The sequence below is a fragment of the Manduca sexta genome, chromosome 7, assembly GCF_014839805.1.
Source record: "Manduca sexta isolate Smith_Timp_Sample1 chromosome 7, JHU_Msex_v1.0, whole genome shotgun sequence".
Lineage (NCBI taxonomy): Eukaryota > Metazoa > Arthropoda > Insecta > Lepidoptera > Sphingidae > Manduca > Manduca sexta.
In genome coordinates this window covers 3,260,826-3,280,917 of record NC_051121.1, presented here as the reverse complement: position 1 = coordinate 3,280,917, position 20,092 = coordinate 3,260,826, and the positions used below count along the sequence as shown (strand labels likewise).

The following is a 20,092-nucleotide window of genomic DNA, read 5'->3' as shown; positions in this document are numbered from 1 at the left end:
TTTGTCCTCGCGCTGCTGAAATATGAAGTGAATCTCAAACACGGAAATGTGAATGGATATGTTATGAAATCGAAAAGTTCTTTGAGCAAACATGAGACATTTGGGGTTAGATTCAACTTTGCTCTAAAATCTTGTTTCTGAGAAAATTTCGTCCCTTTTTGATAGAATTTAGTTCATGACTTAGGCTGGTATTAAAAAATCAATCTCACTTTTGAGTAACAGTTCAAGTAACCTTTTAAAGTATTGAACTATTTTAAATCAAACTTAAGTTGTCGTTTAAGAGCTTGATCTCAGCTGAGTCGACGCTGTTAAATAAACAAAAGGCAGCTGTCAAAATCCGTCACATGTTGTGACTTAAAATGACATTTGACGTGATGTTAATATAGGTTTATGGTATAGTGACTATTTTGAGATGCTGAGCTTAGTAACAGCGTCTCATCTAATAAGTACTTAAGAGCGATACTGAGTTGCATTTGTTGCGGTCCTTAATTTCAATTATTATCATCTAATATAGTACTTGAGAGGGAGAATTGCATTTATTATAATATACGACCCTCAATTTCAATTGCCATGAGTTTAATTTTGACTGATCAACAAGCCAAAATTAACAGAAGAAACTACAACAAAGCCTAACTCCTTACACGAAAATATTCGCTAAACAAAGGAGCGAAATTAGTACATGTTACCCTAAAATAATAGTCAGCCTCACCTTGCCTAGGCCGACCACAATTCGCCGCCAAATGCCCTTACGATTCAATTCCCGAGCTAGCTCACAAGCGGCCGTGGGCCTTATTAAACAAGTATTAGAGTTTACTTTCGGCCGTATCCCCGGCTGATTTACGACAGTTTGGAAAGCCTTTCGGGGTTCTGTAAGCCTCTTCGACCGAATCGCAATTAATGGGCTCCCGGAGCTACGACCGGTGGGTCAAGGAGACAGGCTCGCTAGATGTGTCTAAACTATTGGCATTTTACAGTTCTCTCGGGAAGCGGTCTCGTTCATATGTTTTGTCTCGCTCTACTATTTATGAGGTTGTTAATATTACACGTTAGGTGGATAGTAATTTTGTCGGTTATGTTACTTGGTAAAAGATCTTTAAGGCAGCTAATCAATCAGAGGACACTTATAATTTATTTATTTTTATTTACGTTCATCATCAGATGTATATAAAGCGATAGCCTAGTTGGTTGTGGAACTGACTGCCGAGTCGAATTAGGACCTAAATACGATCTGTCGTATGTTTTACTATGAAACAAATAAATCTGCGACGATTTCCTTGAACTATTTAATTTACAAAAATAATTCTCAATATCGCATCTAGATTGTACACATCGGCCCACCTTCCCCCGAGATTTGCCGGCACAATGGCATACAATTTTCAACTATTGGAACTCGTATACACGGCATCGACACAATTTGTACTTAAATTAGGGTCGAGCTCCATAATGATAACGGCGATGTTTTGTTTCCTGGTTATCTTTGTAGGGAATTGCTACGGGAAGTATAGGAAACGGCGATTAATTTCCAAATCGGGTCTATAGGCGTGTGCGTTTGATAGAGGATTTTTTAATATATTCACAAAAAAATTAATGAATTAAAATGTTCATTTGTCTTTACTAAAATTTGTTTTTTTTTGTTGAAATTAAATATCAATAAAATCTATTTTTAATTAAGTAGCAGGGACTAAATATCAATAAAAGCTATTGTTAAGTAACATAGCTACCATGGTCTATGATACAAGGCCCCCGAATTTTAGGGCCCCCTCTTAGCCTACACCTACATTAACTAAGCGGGTACCCAACGCACTGCCTTGAGAGGCCGCCAACAAATTTTGATATAGGACCCTTCTATGACAAGGTAACGCCATTGTTAAGTAACAATTTAAAATTTAATGTTTAGACGTTTTTTTTATCTAAGGACAGAGTAAACCTGAGAGATTGAGATACAACAATATTAGACAATCACAACGGCTTTATGGCTACGCACTGCGAAGGTTGCCGTGCCGTCAGTACTGAGAAACAGACTTGCTATCACAGTTTTACTCCATCCTTAAATACAAACCGTCTATGAATAAGGGCGTTATTTAATTTAACATAGTGAGAAGAAATTACTGTTATTTTATATTACACAGATCATAGGACGTATCCACAATTCTGAGAGGTAACTACGCGATCTCTATATCTCGCACAAATTAAAATTCCATGAACCTCGCGCTGTCGTAATTTATTGCCTGACCTGAAGATCGAACTTGAACCTTACCATTTTACTGAATTATGCTTTTACTATACTGAAGAAACGAGTTCATACCTATATATTTTCTGTACCGAAAACCCTCATGATACTTTAAAAAATATAACCTTTTTAATTAAAATTTTAATCTCATTTCATTTTCAATAGAGTTCATTTTAATAACACATCATTCTTTGTGGTTTTCTAAATGAACGAGAGAGACAAAACACTAATGAGGTTGATTACAGATTAAATTATTTTATTAAGCCTATTATAGGTCCGAGTAGCGCGTATAAGCACTATAAAACAATTAGAACCCCTCCTGAGACCTAGGCCTTATAATATCCATAAAACGTGCTCATTAAATATTTATTTGTAGGTTAACGCGGGGAGTAATTCTGTCCTATGTTGTGCCAGAAAATGTGTATTTATTTTTAGTTGAAATATTTTTTCCTTCGCCCTTGTATATGGCGTGCGAGTAACATATTTTATGTAGTAGTATTTATTAGCAAACGATGACGTACCTTCAATTATAATTGACGGAATCGGGAGTTATCCTTTACATAATAATAAATACATCTTTAAAATAGTATAAATAAAGGTCATTATTCTCTAAATACAAAAACAGCCAAACAAATTAAGCCATCGAAACTATTCCAATAGACGTCATTCCGTATGCAAAGCATTGTCCATGCAACGGACACGGCTTTGCGTATAGCTTGTGCATACATCTAGATTTGCATCTAGGTTTGAGTAGTTGACGAATATTCAGTATCATCAATGTTAAAGCAAACATTTCGAGAATTCGCTTTCCCTTGACTTAGTTGAAATCAAGTAAGAATAGTTAGGGATAAAATACGTGTCATATGTGGCAACTTTTGAATATTTCGTAAAACAATGACTAAATTATATTTTAATTATTGTTAATTCTAATACGTACTTTTTAGCGAAGTAAACAAACTTGTCACACATGAATTCATTATATAAGCAAAACCAGAATATAATTAGACACATTTCTTCTGATGTAAATGTGGATAGCCCGTAAATCGATATCAGATTACAGCTACCGAATTTCCGTTCTCAATCAGCCAACTGAACGTCAATCTCACAGGCGACTCTAAGTCTGATATATGTCGCACGTTTGCGAGTAAATTCCTGTACATCGCTCGTGGTGTGGCGTTATCGACGCCAGTGATCTATTACGGACCTCGATTGGGCCGCATACCTGAAAATGTTTGTGACATCATCTCGAATAGGATTGCTTTGATAGAAATGAGGATTGTAAGGCCTTTCGGAGCATGCATCGTAGGTATTTCAGACACTAGTATATGAACTTATAAATGCTTTTAATTCGTCTTTGTTAAAAATCTAACAAACATATTTTCTTAATCTATGGTGAACAATGGGCGACGTTGTCACTAACTACAAATGAATTGTGCAAATATTTTAGCCAGAAAAAACTCTAACTTATATCTAATCAGAAACGAGAAAAACAAACACCTAATCGATATCCATTTCTCGAACGTTCTCCACGCACATAACAGCCGAACTTCCATACATAGATAAGGGAGACGCAGTTCATAACAGTCCCAACACGAATTTAAGCGGCGAAAGGCCATTCACCTCACAAATATTCTCCCCTAAGGTAAAAACGAGGGAGTCGAAATAAATTCCCCGCCGTCTAATTCGAACGGGCAGAGTATCCCCTTACTCGCCCTAACGGTTGCTATGGCAACGCCGCTTTTAGAAACTGCATCGGGCCCCTCAACATTCCCAGCAAAGCCTGCAGTTTAGCCATTATTGATGATTTCGGTACACCGTGCAGATCCTTCCGGCAAGTTACGCTCGCTTCGTACATTACCTCGAAAATATTGAGCAAAGCTTCTCTATTTATCAATTTTATGGCGCAACATGTTCCCGTAAGGTCAGGGCTTCGGTAAATGGTTGATGCATTTATTTTACGTCACTTACATCGCATTATGTACGAGTTCTGTGCGTCGTAAACATTTTATGTACCTTAAAATATGACGTATATAAAGTTTGAGCTCCTCGAAGCGGGGTCTGATTTATGTTGACCATTAGTTTGTCTCTAGTTAAGCGACGAGATTTAATTAACAAGAATCTAATGGTAATGTTTTGTTGTTCCAGGGATGCCGGTTTCCTGAAGATGGCCTCACGCACCCCGTCCCTTGAGTCGCTGCCCGGTGCCAACTCAATAGGTTCGCTGGAGCGTGGCTCCATATCGCCCTTGACCCTCAGCGGTTCCTCGCCCCCCGCGAGCGACTCCGCCGTATGTGACCTTCGCGAGTTCGACGGCCTCGACACTACCTGCGCGATCTGCCGAGAGACATTCGTCGATCCTAAAGTACTTCACTGCTTCCACACGTTCTGCCGCGCTTGCCTTGAACGAGAGCAAACGCACCCAGACAAAGTCACTTGCGTCACTTGTCGCGTAGACACTCAGCTGCCACCAGGCGGCGTACCCACTCTACTTACCAATTTGGTGATAGCCGCGGCCGTCGAGCAGGACGCGGACCTCATCTCCGGTCGGCAGACCAGCTCGCCGTCTGCTCGCTGCACCGGCTGCAAATCGAAGGAGTCGGACGCCGTAGCTCGCTGCGTCGATTGCGCCAATTTCCTCTGCCCGAACTGCGTCATGGCGCACCAATTCATGCACTGCTTCGAGGGCCATCGCGTCCTCGCGTTCACTGACCTGAAAGACGACAAAGGCTTGCTCGGCTCCACGCTAACAGCGAGCGGCGAGAAAACCGCTTTCTGCCCGAGACATAAAAACGACATTCTTAAATACTTCTGTCGCACATGCTCAGTACCCGTATGCAAAGAATGCACGATCATCGAGCACCCAGCCTCCCTGCACGACTGCGAGCATCTGTCCGATGCCGGACCCAAGCAACTAGAGCTCATGCAACAAGCCGTCAGTGAAGCGAAGACCCGCGCCACCGAGATTAGGCACCTCGTCAAATCATTTGAACATTCGGCTGGAAAACTGCAGGTCCAGTATCATAAAGCCCAAAATGAAATCAATGATACGTTCCAATTCTACCGCTCTATGCTAGAGGAGCGCAAGCAAGAATTGTTGAAGGAACTCGAGAGCGTATTCTCGACGAAACAGATATCTCTGACCGTCGTCGGACAGAAGGCGCAAGAAACCGTGGACAAGATATATCAAACGTGCGACTTTGTTGACAGGCTCACAAAATGCGCCAATATTGCGGAGATACTTATGTTCAGGAAACTGATAGACACCAAATTGCAAACATTAATGAGCTCTAATCCCGAACAAAGCGTACAAACTGCGTGCGAATTGGAATTCGTATCGAATTATCAAGCGATTCAGGTAGGCGTACGGAACACTTTCGGATACGTGCGTTCTAGCTCGGAAGCGAACGTAGGACCCACAAAACAACCGCCTATCGCGCGTCCTACGAACGGCTCATTACTGAACGGAGGTTCTTCGTCCAGCAGCAGCAGCGTGAATGGAAGCTCTGGTAGTTTAAACGGCGGCATTCACCTGCCCACTGGCCTCAATGGCGTTTTAGACCGCCCCTATACTAATGGTCTTCTCGGCCCAACCAGCCAATCGACCTCACCATTCGAATCGAACATTATTTCGAAACGATTCAATAGTGCCAACAGCCTCGGACCATTTTCGACTGCCATAGCAGATATCAATTTGACCGGAATCAACCCATACGAGAAGTGGTCGAACGGTGGCTGCGACACACTCTTCCCGCCGGCCACATCAGACCCGTACTCACTAACAGCCGCCACACATACAGATCCCATCTTGGATTTAACGAACAAACTTATCTCCAATGCCATATTCCCGCCAAAGTCTCAAATCAAACGACAAAAGATGATTTATCACTGCAAGTTCGGAGAGTTCGGTGTCATGGAAGGTCAATTCACGGAACCCAGCGGTGTGGCCGTGAATGCTCAAAACGATATTATCGTTGCCGATACGAACAATCACCGTATTCAGATTTTCGATAAGGAGGGCCGCTTCAAATTCCAGTTCGGTGAGTGCGGCAAACGGGACGGACAACTTCTTTACCCAAACAGGGTCGCCGTAGTACGTACATCTGGAGATATCATTGTTACTGAGAGATCACCTACGCACCAGATACAAATCTACAACCAATACGGACAGTTCGTGCGCAAGTTTGGCGCGAACATCTTGCAGCATCCGCGCGGCGTCACCGTTGACAACAAGGGACGCATTGTCGTAGTCGAATGCAAAGTCATGCGCGTCATAATCTTCGACCAGATCGGCAATGTGCTACAGAAATTCGGTTGCTCCAAACATTTAGAATTCCCCAATGGCGTGGTGGTTAACGACAAACAGGAAATATTCATCAGTGACAACCGCGCGCACTGCGTCAAAGTATTCAACTACGAGGGTATTTACTTGCGCCAGATCGGTGGCGAGGGAGTGACCAACTACCCGATCGGTGTGGGAATCAATGCCGCTGGCGAAATCCTGATCGCGGACAATCATAACAACTTCAACTTGACGATATTCACACAGGACGGACAACTCGTGTCCGCCTTGGAGAGTAAAGTGAAGCACGCGCAGTGCTTCGACGTGGCCCTCATGGACGACGGGTCAGTGGTGCTGGCCAGCAAGGACTACAGGCTGTACATCTATCGCTACGTGCAAGTGCCGCCCATAGGCATGTGAGCCCGCTCCGCCCACAGGAGATCAGAATGACAGACAAGGCCAAAAATCTATACACTAAAACGCAACTAGATTCACGCGATAACTTCTCTCGCTGGACGTGTCAATTTCGGAGTATATTTCGATGTGACGATGGAAAGCGCAACAGTTGGAACTCATTTAAGTAACGTGCGTGATTTTCGGCTGTCTCGATGTGATCAGTTTCGCTAACGTTGGAAAATTCCACTTTCGGCACGAGATCTCTGTATGAATTATTTCTAAACGAAACTCTAAAGAGATTAGTTATAGTATTGACATTGTTATCGGGGTGACCACTGGCGGATAAATGATTCCGTTGTATTGTACCGAACGTATGGGAGCGGTGTTCTCGGACCTTTATCATTTTTTGATCTATTAAATAATATTTTTTCATATCCCACATCGTTAAATTAGGGATGAATATTAAGGGCATTTGTATTATTTAGCCCATTTGTTGGACCAATATTTTAAATATTATTACTTAACAAATTGTTAGACGTTAAGCGTGTGATTTTAAGAGAACGTCGATCGGTATTGTTGTTAGACTTAAGGATTATTTAACGGCACAATTGCACTTCCTGTTTTTAATTAGCACTTATTCTGTGTCGATTGAAAAAAAATATGATTATGGAAAACTAAATAAGAAGTTGTTACATTATTATTAGATAAGTGTTAAATTGATTACTGACGGACAATCTTTAGTTACTACCCTCCAAACTTGTAGTTGCAAAATTGTAGGGAAATGTCATGTTAGGGGTTTTATCAATGACAAAGTTGACTGCGGCGTTCAATGACTACTCTCGGCCCTGCGGGGTCCGCTGTGGTACCGTACGCGCGCGTACGGAGCCATACGGAGGTCGGCGCACAGCGTCGCAAATACCAACCTATCCAAAATGTTTTGTACTACTGAAACTTTCGTGCCGACACTTTACTTCCGCCCTCGTTTGGGGATTATAAAGCATTTTAGATTTTACCGCTATGAAATTCTGGTTAACCACGAGTTAGGTTACGTTTAAAGACAAATTTTATCAGTTCCGCATTACCGCCTAGTCACTGGGAACCCACTTATTTAGTTCATGTTGTTTTTTTTTATAACGATTAGTAATACTTTGGTTGATAATATTGTTCGTTTTTATACAAGTATTTGTAAGTTTTAGTAATCGGACAAGGTAGTAACTAGTAGAGCATTTTAGGAAATGGTCGTCTCGCTAGTGTTTGACTTTATTATTTTTTGAGATGGTGAGATTTGGAGGCGCGCGTTGCACGTGCGCGTGCGCCGCGTTCGCTTACTGGAGTATTATAAGCTGCCCGCTATATAAAATTAATTATACACATTTGTTAAACTGGTAAGATATTTTTTTTATGAAAAATATTTTTGTAGCAGTAGTATTATACGGTGCATGTAATAATTTACTATTTTTTATTTCTGTATTTTACGAATATTGCTATTTTTTTACTCCATTACCGAGTGTTTGCGTGTGTTAGCTGAATTATTTTAGTTCGATTTTTTTCATTAGTGTTTTTTTTTGGTTTTCTTAGTTAATAATGGAATTTTTCTAGTATTTTTTCGCCGAATCTATAATGACAATGTGGAGATCTGAGCCGGTCGCGGTGTCCATTCTTAATTATTTGATCTGTATTAGTTACATTAGTGTACGCGTTACGTCGGTGATATTCGTGTGTGATGTATTGAAGACGTGTCGCGAAGGCGCGCGCGGCCCGCGGATACCTGTGCAGTGTGCGTCGTGTGCCATACATTCATGTTGTGATTTTATAAGTGATATTTAATGTTTTTGTAAATATGTACAATACGCTGATTAATGATAGGTTTATCTGAAACGTTTTATAATTTCGTCATTAGTGCGCGCCGCATAGCGTCGGCCCCCGGTGTCGCTCGTGTCCGCGCACTAGTCATGGATATCGTCAGTTTTTCATGTTTCCACATTGTTTCCCTATTTAGCGCATGCGCCGCGCGACGCACGTCCCGACACGTCTTCGACTCGATAGTTAATGCTCATTCCACTGGATTAGTTGAAACGCGGCCCGTCGCATCTTATAGTCCAAAATTCAGTGATTGATCACCAATGATTTTATTATAGACTGCCCTGTTCCTAATTATCTTAAGATAGATGACGGCCGCGCTTCACTTAATCCACTGATGCAAACGATTTTTATTACAAACAGACCGTAGCGCCCGCTTCACCTCAGTTTGTTTGCCGAATTACATCTGCATGATCCAACGTTCCATCAAAATTACCAATGATTTTATTTTTAATGTGTTTTTTAATTCGTCTTTTAGAACTGAGGTTACGCTAGTATTGTTGGTAGATATAAATGAACGTGATTTTTGGGAATTCCAGCAGGGATTTTGGATGGGTACGCTGTTACTGAGCTTGTTCGTGACGCGTCGGTGCCACCGACTGCAACTCTGAAATCGCTGTTGTGATTCCCAAAATTGTTTCGTTTCAATGGAATTACGCTTTTACTTAATGGACGTTATTTCTCTTATTGTATTTATATTAAGTATAGTGTAGTGTATCGGAAATTTTATGATAGGATATTGAAATTATGACAACTATAACTTCATCCAATTAAGTTTGTAATACGTTAATAATGAGTTTAATGTTCAATTTTGACAGGTATTTTTAACAGGAAACAAGATTTTTAAGTTTGATTAGTAACAATAATTATTTAGGTTCACAATTGCTTAATTATGTTTATTTCATATTGCATAATGTGTTGGCGGGAGGGGCCCGCGGTAAAACATTCGCTCGTAAAATTGCATTTCAAATTCTGACTGATTAAAATTTGGCATATGTTTTCTCTTTAAATATATTTTGTCGATGTTTGTTGTTATAATTATTATATTATTTTTTTAATTATTTGTATAAACAATTGTTCTTTAAATTAATGTACATCGTTTTGTTTTTGAATTATTTTTGTTGTATAATTGCTTTTTTATAATAATACCAGTTCATTTCAGTTTTACTGTGTGTTTTATTTTTTCTTTCATTTTATTTTGCCCGATTAGTAGCTTAGTAGCTTGGTTGTAGTCCTTTTGGTAGTACTAAAATGACTACGACTTTAGATGCATGTTTGTGCTAATGAATCTACATTTTACTGCAGTTTTCATTAAATAAGTACCTTATTATGTACATATAATTAACTCAAAACAATTAAACATTACCTTTTAAGATGAATTTTACAACTACAATTTAATAATTATAATAGAGTACTAACTCAATAGTTTTGCCGGTTTTGACACTGAGCCATAACTCACTATATCCAAAACAAAACTTACTAACAGCTTCTTAACGTAATCAAAAGATGGCGCTATTTTCAATGTTTACCCTAAATAAAATCTTACTAGATTCTTTAGCATAAACGTCCCTTTGTGTGTGCGTGTGATTATTTTATATGTGTGTGCGTAAACAGTTGGTGTCGGGAACAATATTTTGGCATGGAATTCGTAAGTATTACTTAAAAACAGGTGAGACGCTAATCCTAAGATGCTATACTCCTTCGTCAAGACAATCATTTTCATTTTTTTTGTTTTTTTTTTTTTTTTATTTATTAATTTTAAAATTAATGTCGATCCAGAGATGTCTTTATTGTTTGTACGAACATTTGTTATATCGACTGAAGCTAAATTAACAATTATTGTAATAAAGCTTCTGCCACTGCCATTTAAATGCGCAATGTTTTTTCTATATCGTAATTTCCTAAGAAAATTAGTTTTATATCCCTTAAAATCTCTGGAAGATTTTAGAAGCATTTATAGTTGAATGCTTCTCAGTGACTAGGCGGTATCTTGTTGCTGTTTACACTAAACACTTATTATGTAAAAAAATAAAAATCTTATGAAGGTAGGTTAAACTCTTCGTATGTAAGTATCTTAAGAACTGTATCCCAACTAAGCTTTACTTTTCTACTTGATAGTGGCCTATTCCCGTTCTACAGTTCCCCTTCGAAACCAACAACATGGCTTGAAAAGGAAGCGCTACCAAAACCCAATATTTCCAAGTCAATTAAACTAGGGAACATTTTTACTACTAACTTAGCGTCTAGAAGTAAGCACAGGCTAAGCTTACTATGTACGTACGTTTATAATTTTATACACAGCAGTTTTTCTAACTACATTTAAGGAACACATCGGATTTTTTTTGTTTCATCACAGATTTATTACAGTTACGAAAATTCATCCATTTCAACTGCTGCTGATACAAAATTGTCTCTGGCAACATTAGTATGCCTTCACTATTTAATTTGACAGATCAAATTCACACCGCAGTTCGCACAGATAACAAATTTTCAAGCCAGTGTGTTCTTATCGATGATTCGAAATCGAAATGATGATCGAATAATCGATTTGATTCGATGCCAAGTTCCATTTAGCGCGACGCTACCCGAAGGCACTCGACTCGCATATTTCCGTCATTGTCGCTATGTACGATAAGAGACTTGTTCATTGATGAAATTTCAAGCTTTCGCCTCATCGTTCCCGTATCTTCCCACTGTTCCCATATTATTTCCCCTTCATCTCGCCAGGAAGTGTACAGAAATTCGTGTGTAAATTACATTTAGAGTAAAGGATGTTTGTAGCTATAGCGTTAAGGGACGCCGGGATATGTACAAGAAAGGGACACGTGCTAGTGTGAGAAAGTATTTTTATAATGGGAATTATCAATCAACGATAGTTAACATAAGATGTTATGGTAGATGTTGTTAGGCGGGCACCCACGAAGGCCGGGGCACGCGCCCCGATATGGTACGACAACCGAATTTGACAGGATAAGAGTTGATTTATTAGGATTTACATTATTCATATCGGTAGTTGTACGTGTATTCACTAATACATTGTTTTGGCATGAGAAATTCGATAATTTTGTGACAGTTATATAAATGAATCACCTGTTATTGTATTCATCAAGGTAGTTGTAATCGATGTTAGAGTATTCGTGTGGTTGAAGTTATCGTCACATGTAGCGCGTGAAGGCCGCGGCCAGTGCGGCCGACGCGGCCCGCGCGGGGCTTTATCCGTCATTGACATCTCGTAAGCATATTTGCTCAGGAATTGTATTCGTTCACTCACTATATATTTTGATAATATATAAAGTCATCGCTTCCGTGTATCGCGGCGGTGGTGCAACATTGTTGTTTGATTCACTGATTGATTGATTAATATATTATATATGAGAAATTAATTTTAGTGATTGCACAGAACGTTGGTATTTCACTTGATTTTTTGATGTATTTTTTCTTAAAATATATGTCTCATTAAACTGTATTGAAATGACTGACGTTGTGTTTGCGTGTTGAATGAAAATTCGTTGTAAAGTTGTAGTGCGGCTGGAGATACCGCCATCGTATCCATCAGGGCACTAATCTCCAAATTGTGATTATTGTATGTTAAGGTGGAAACAAAGCACATGTGAGCACAAACTATCCATCCTCAGAGAACTACGCTGAATGTTTTAAATTTAAATCACGTTTGAATTTATGATACATTTTATTATAAAAGACAAGAAAAATTACGTATTTTACTATCGCTTAAGTTAGTTGGAACGTTCCGCATATATCAGTATATTTATTTCCACGACGACGAAAAGTTTTTTTTGTAATGAAGTTTTCGATTAACGTTAGGTTCTTAGGTGTTTTATATGATATTAATTCTACTAAAATATGAACGTAGATATAAATACGATATATTTATTATTCCCGCGCATTTCTTTGCTCTACGTACCATAGATTCGATGTGGCTGTACGGTAGAGTTACTCGGTCTACATTTGTCTTGCTCCCACTTTCGAATAACGAAAGGGACAACACGATTATAATTGATTCATTTCGTGTGTTAGGTAATTTATAAGGTGTGTGATTTTTTTTATTCATAAATATTTTACAATAGGAAAGATTCCAAATTGTTTTGGGTGTGTGTTGGCGTAGCATTTGACATATCATGATGTTTATTAAAATGGTAAGGTTAAGGTTTGAAGGGCACGGTTAGTGAGCTAAATTGAAACGTTATTTGGAATATGACAATATTCAATCTTATTCACGCGTTGATAGTAAAATGTTTAATAGGAAATTTTGAAGAGGCGAGGCATCGTCGAGTGGATTTACTCTAAGCAATATTGTATCGCACCGGGATGGTGTTATCTCCTCGATGCAGTGTTGTTTACTCGCTTCGAGTTCGCTTGGTTATGATCGGTGCGGTGGCAAATGTAGGAAAGGTCGCGTTTAATTTGGAATCTTTCTAAATGAAGCTAGTCGCCAATGAGATGCTTTTAGATAATTAAATGTTATCATAATTATGTGTATGCACGTAAGGTTAGACGTACTTTTAATGCTTAAATATGTCCACACACACAAAAAAAAAATCGATTTTTACACACTTTTAAAACGCCATCCTGCCAGTTGTAAGAACACAATGCTTATGATGAACTAAAATTAATATTTATATCCTACATTAGCGTAGTGTCGTATTTTTAGACGTCGCATTGTCTATGTTAGGTTAGTTTGTAAGTACTCCGAGCTTCGTACAGTGCGAATCTGTCGTAGGTATTTTTTACGAATGTAGTGGTAACGTGGCACAATGCACGCCCGAGCATCGCGCCGGTGCGTCGGGCCGGCCGAATGCTCTTTAGTAGTACATCTGTACGTGTAGCACGTATCTCTAGGACGACACGTCCCCTTCCATCACGCTAAGCTTCTGTCGACGCTACGAAGCAATGCATCAGCGTTCCACGCTTCACGTGTACATAAGGCCCGTATTTAGATCTTATAAAATCATAAATTATAAATCAGTAATCTAACTATAATCTACTGAAACACCATTTTGCGCCGTGGCCTTAAATTTGAATGGAATGTGTTGTAAACCTTTGATAAAATAAAAAAAAATGTGCAAGTCAGTTGATTTGAATTTTTGTACAGTGATCTCGAGCGACGTCGCTCGTCTGTGCGTCTCACTGGTATTTTATATGTGTAATTCTGTATTGTCGTATAACAATGTAACGTAGTTGGTAATTAGGTTAGATGTTACTGTAGAACTCTGTAGGAATCGCTTTAACTACGTCCTAAAGATTGTTGATTTCAATAATGTTTCCAATTCGTGCATATCCCCATTTGTAATTGTTACCTACTCATTAGTTACTTTGAGACTGTTCAAAATGTACTCTATCGAGTTTTTTCACTAAGGGAAAGGGCTGTTTTAGCAGATATTTTTGATACTTTGAGGATAATCGAAGGGAAACTATCGAGTGTTATGGTATGAGCAGCCGCCGATGAGGGCTCGAGCCCCGCGGCGACTCGAGAGGGATCGAGGAGGGACCTCCTCTGTTGGATGCTACTTCACATCTATACTTCGTAAGCGTGGATAATACAATTTAAAATGTTACTGTAAACGATAAAAAAATCAATGTTGTTCTTATATGAAAATTGCGATGGTTTTTCGCTATGTTGTTTTTCATATAATCAATAATATTTCCTTTATTTTTTGTACTCTTTAGTGTTAAGATTAATATTAAAATGAAAACTATTCAATGTTGATTACTCTAAAACCATTAATGTATGTATTAAGGATGGTGTAAGGGCTGTTGCACACTTGCCGAAACGGTGCATCGGTGAGGCGTCGATATTGTAGACTTGGACTGTTTCGCACGTGGAAATAAAAACCTAATCTGACCTAAGCAGACCTTTGCTAAAGCTATATATAGGAGTCTATACAAGAAAAGGGCAGTGTCGATCCCTCGCCGAGGCGTCGTCGGCGTGATAAATGGGCTACTACCTGTTTCCCCGAGAGCCTTAGTAGTCGAGACGCCTTTTCCTTAGATGGTTGATGCTCCATACTCCCATTTAACCGTAATAAATTGTGGGTAACGAATGAAACTATGAAAAGAACAACTTTTTCCATAAGAATGATACAAAATCGTCGCCTACACTCACACTAACCTATTTACTCCTTAATAATAGTTTTTACTTCCACTTAAGAGCTCTTTCATATTAGTACTAAGGTAAAGAAGACCGTTCGGAACATTGCGAGATACACGATATTGAAAATCATAATTGTCAAATGTAGAAGGCAAGTCGTGCCTTTAAAATGTGACTTCGTACTAGTATGAAATCTCCCTAATTTTAAAAACCTCACAAGTCCGATGTTAGTTCAGGCCTAGCAATGGTTTAAGATAAATTAAGGATTCATCATTTCTTAGTTAGATGGTATGACTCAATTTTAAGACTGATGACAGTAAAAAAAGAAAAAAAATGAAAAAAAAGTTGATATTCAGGACAATTGTTTATTTCGTGTAAAATTTGTTTCGCTTTGACGGCGCGAGCGGGTGAGCTGCGATGGATAGTGTAATTGTAAATGAATTTGATAGGTAATAATAGGGCGCGAGTCTGCGAGGCGGGGGTGAAACCGGAGAGCAGCTCACCGGCTCGGGCCGATGCTCGTACGTCACATGTCGATGCGCAACTTCTGTCGATACTTTCCTGTCTTCTATCTCTAAAGACGATAAAAATGTCGATGATCGATCGGGAATATCCAAAATGTTAAAATCAATGTTGAATATGAATGGAAAAAAAGTAAAAAAAAAGAAAATACTATTTGTTGCCAAAGTGTTGTTAGGGATAAACATGTAGTTATAAAAATCGGTTGTCTCATGCATAATTAAGTTGTTCTTGGGTGGTTTGAAATTAAGGAGAGAAGTTGAAAAATATTTCCAATGATATATTTTTTCATAATGAACTTGGATGCTAATCGATACTTAAGGTTTATATCTGTGTAGGAATTTAACTTAAAAAAATGTGTGAAATTGTCTTTGGCACGGTCCTGTATGTGGGCTCATTCCGGTCGGACTCGACGGTCGAAGTGTTTAGACTTGAGTACTTTGTAACTTCGTACTTCATTCAACAATGTGTTTTCGCCATCGCAGCCGGACCGTGGCAAATGATTTAGTTGTTTAGTGTTCATGTTACATTAGATTGTATTGGACAGTTCTGATGATCTCTGATGAAAATATCGACACATCTATTTCCGCCTTTACCTAGCACGTCCAAATTTTATCGACATCAACCCACCATTTTGTTTCTCCCAGCACTAATGTTATTTTTTCGCACTTGAATTTTACGCCGACTTATCAAATAAGAGCCGATTGATTGGTAACGAATGTTTTCAGTAATAGAACACAGATTAAACTGACACCATTTCGTATTTCAAATGCATAAAATGTCTTGTTCGTCGGTAAAACACCTCAAAAAGCTCATACATGATTGCATTCACGCGGGTTACCGAACAGACATTGCTTACACACAAAGTTCTATATTCTTACTAGCATTGTCAACTGACTCACAGCGAGCGGTTGTTCGTCGGCAGTCAATCGGCAGTAACGTAAGCGTTTGACGTGACGTCGCTTTAACTGCGGATTACAGCGAAGTTAATTAAAGTTGGGCCAACTTTAATCTGACCGGCCGGAACTTCATGGGCAAACAATATACCGCCCTCATTTGAGAACGCGCTTACAGTATGAGCTCGTGATATTCATATTTTAAAGAATATAAACGTATAATTGAGCTTGTATGATATTTTTATCTTTAATAATACGTATCCTTCTAGATAAATTTACGCTGAAAATACACCTTCATTGTAACTTCCGATATCAAAGGTACAGATAGCCTATTGATTCCTTCCCATTAACAGAACATATTTCATTTTTCCAAGTTACGCCTTTAACGATTGATGATCGATTTCAAACTATTACCTCTGCGACACAACATTAACTTAATATCAATACGAGACGATATTCTTTTCAAATGCAGTCGATCTCAAGCATCGATTTTGTAGTACAAATTTCTTTAAAACTCTTTTAGAACCAATTATAATTATAGTTAATACTCCAAAGAAACCATTCAATAAATCGCGTCCACTGCCGAACCGACCTCCTCAAAAAAAACTTTATATACTTAATAATTGACAACATTCCATTATTTTACAACTGTAAACCGCAGTTAAACGCAGTACCATATAATCCATGTTTTGAATCATAGATATAACATTATTATTTAACTGTGTAACGGTAATTTATAAATAGTATATTAATTTATTGTGTGTATCGACGCTAGTCACATTTTTTAATACTTTAGCGTTTAAGTATGTTTGTCATTAAAATTTAGTTCGTACTCGTATGTTATATAAAAACAACATATTTCCATAAAAATTGTGTGGGTGTGTCCAGTGAATATGGTTATTAGGTGAAGAAGTAAATTAGAAATCAATACACAACAATTTTACAGACATAAATGAAGAATGAAATCAAAAGGTCATCCAGAAAGATACTCAATATCATGTGATGTCTTAGGAAATGTGAAGTCGATGTCGCGTTTAGACATAGGCTATGGACTGCGATTCTATAATCAGAACTTGAAGATCTAGATCTTTAATACTGGCTTACCAACCTATCATTTAAGTCGCGTAGTAAGTCCCCAATGGCCTAATTTAAACTCTTATATTAAAAATGGCAAAATAATTCAAATGATAAAGACCAAAAAGGATCACCTTTTGATTTACATCTTATAAGAAATATAATATATCTAAGACATGATCTAAGACTGTATTCGACTGGATAAGCCCATAATAACTGTTTCTAGTTTTTTAAAACCATTATTTTCATTCAGGATGAGAAAGCATTGAAAGAAAGGAACAGTTTTGTAATCTTACAGAGACTTTCTTAAACGATATTTTAAGGCAGCATAGCAATTGCAACTAACATTTCGCCGTTCATCTATTGTCAATATGATCTTTAAAACAGGAAAAAAGTTAAAAAAAAATTTTTTTTTTTCTTAACATAGTTTAGATCATCTCAAGTTAAATACAAGAATTATTTTCTATAAATACCAAAACTTTTTAGTCAATCTGACTAATGCGAGTCTATAAAACAAAAAATTGTAATACGGGTCGCAGCATTCTATTTGAATCAAAGCTGTTCACATGGTCAAACATAATTTGTGACACCATCAAAGAAATAAACCAATGCAAGTCCATAAATTGTATTTTTGGAAACACATCCATAATTCTATGTTCGTGAGCAAATTCATTACCAACAACAGATATATACTTACGTTGCAACTTACTCTCTCTCTTATATAATGGAAACCATTAGCAGGTATCCACGAATGCTAGATGGGACAACTAACCATTAAGAAGGATATATTTACGATTCTAACAATGTTAATGGAGTTTAAAAATGATTTTTACCTTGTAACGTCTTACGGCACGGTTTGACGCCTAGATTTTTGTCACAATTTTTCTTTACTCCTTCCAGTATTACTATAGTGTATGTTTACAATTCTACACACTTATACAGGCTATTTTTTAATATAATTAGGTCTAAAAATAAACTCTACATAAAGCAATGATACATTTTACACACAATATCGTTGATGGAAAGTCTCTGTAAAGAATTTTATGGTCTCCTTTTGAAGTCTAGAGTCTTCGATTGTTTTTCCCTCTTTTCTCTGCTTATATCCTATGCCAATATGTCTCATTCAATCTATTCTATGTGTGCGTAAACGTAATATTAAAAATAATGAAATATTAGAATTATCTGTTAGTTGATGGTTGTCGAAATAATTACACTGTCTGTTTTATTTTGAAAATTAAAAATTATATTGTATATACATCATATTTTGCAGTTGATAATGTTAATTGTCTTTGAGATGAAAGGATTTTGCCGCTCAATTTTTGTTGTTCCGCGCGCCGTTTTTGTGTGACATCAGTTATTTAAATTATCATTGTTTTTATTTATATTAATTATGAAGCAAACGAAAACCATCTAAGCGATTACATGAACGTTTATGTTAACGAAAACTACATACATATCACGACGTCACACAAACATGGCGGGCGCGAATTAACCAATCATCTTCCATTTCGTTTAAGTTATTTCATGGGTGTATGCGTTTGCGTTTTTAATTTATTCTTACAGTACGTTTGAAGCTTATTGTAATTTGGAATTGATCTATTTAATGTCGGACATTCCATAGTTTTTTATAGTCTGTTGTGTTTCGAATTCCGCGTAGCGTGGGTTGGGCTAACTTTGTAACACAGCTCCCGGTGAGAGGCAGCGACCGCCGCGCCGCGCCGGGCCATAGATCAACTCATGCATACTTGTTACTCAGATCTTAAATAAGTTAGAACTTAAGAATTGAAATAATATCTGATGATAAATTTACTTGTATGTTGTATTAAAATGATGAACACGAAATAAAGAAACTGGTTTGATATGGATGTTTTATTTGTGGACCCTTATTGTAAAGTTGGAATTAATTAAATTAAAATAAATACTTTACACAGATAATAAAGTACTCTTAAAATATTTTATTCGTCAGGCAATATTTGACGTACAATATTATTGCTATTAAGAAACACATCTTAATGAAGAGGAGATCTGAATTAAGCAAAATAATCGAAGTCAAAAGTATTAATTCATTTATAATCGAAGGCTATAACATGGCAGCTAGTAACCGCCTATAAACATCCAGAAGCAGATTATGTTGGAATCAGGAACTATGAACTGTCCCACACCCAAACAAAAAACAAATGTTTGTAGTCACTTTTAATTACCTTAATATTTCCAATACACGGTAATTTTGACATTGCGTTACTAAATTAAACTACATAATTATCTTCTTAAAAATAATAGATACTCGAACCGCAAATGTGAAATAAAAAAGTGTAAGATTTGAACAAAAAAATCAATATATGTAGTTTTAGTATTACACGCCCTAATGCCACATTTGCATTCAGAAATACATTCTCTCACACTCCATGTTCGCACTAAAATACAAAATGATCATCAAATTTGAAAGTAAAACCGGGATTTATGGCAAAGATATTCGTTATTCATAAATATTTTTTAGTACAATGTTAGAGAAGACGACTATGTTTAATTTATTAACGCAATGTCAGAATGGCCCTGTATGAAAGATACATGTATTGTTAGTATATATAGAAAGTAAAAATTTGAGTTTTTCTGCTCAGTATCAGCCCGGAGTCTGGAATTTGTGCCTGGTATGGCGATAGGCTCGCCCCCTATCACATCAAGCGACGGAACATACTGGGCGAAAAGTGGGTGCCCTGGCGGCGCCTCTGCAT

The 20,092-nt window shown here is 37.7% G+C and overlaps 1 protein-coding gene across 11 annotated transcripts in view; it reads left to right on the top strand.

Annotated features, from left to right (window-relative positions):
• The window catches only part of LOC115447677 (brain tumor protein), a 520,294-nt gene extending 501,075 nt beyond the window's left edge, over window positions 1-19,219 (top strand). For all 11 annotated transcript variants that reach the window (XM_037447641.1, XM_037447643.1, XM_037447637.1 and 8 more), the window contains one exon: window positions 4,376-19,219. In XM_037447641.1, the coding sequence (XP_037303538.1) occupies window positions 4,395-6,929 (2,535 nt within the window). In that variant the 5' untranslated portion in view covers window positions 4,376-4,394 and the 3' untranslated portion in view covers window positions 6,930-19,219. The remainder of the gene's footprint in view (window positions 1-4,375) is intronic.
• Window positions 19,220-20,092: the final 873 nt, after the last annotated feature.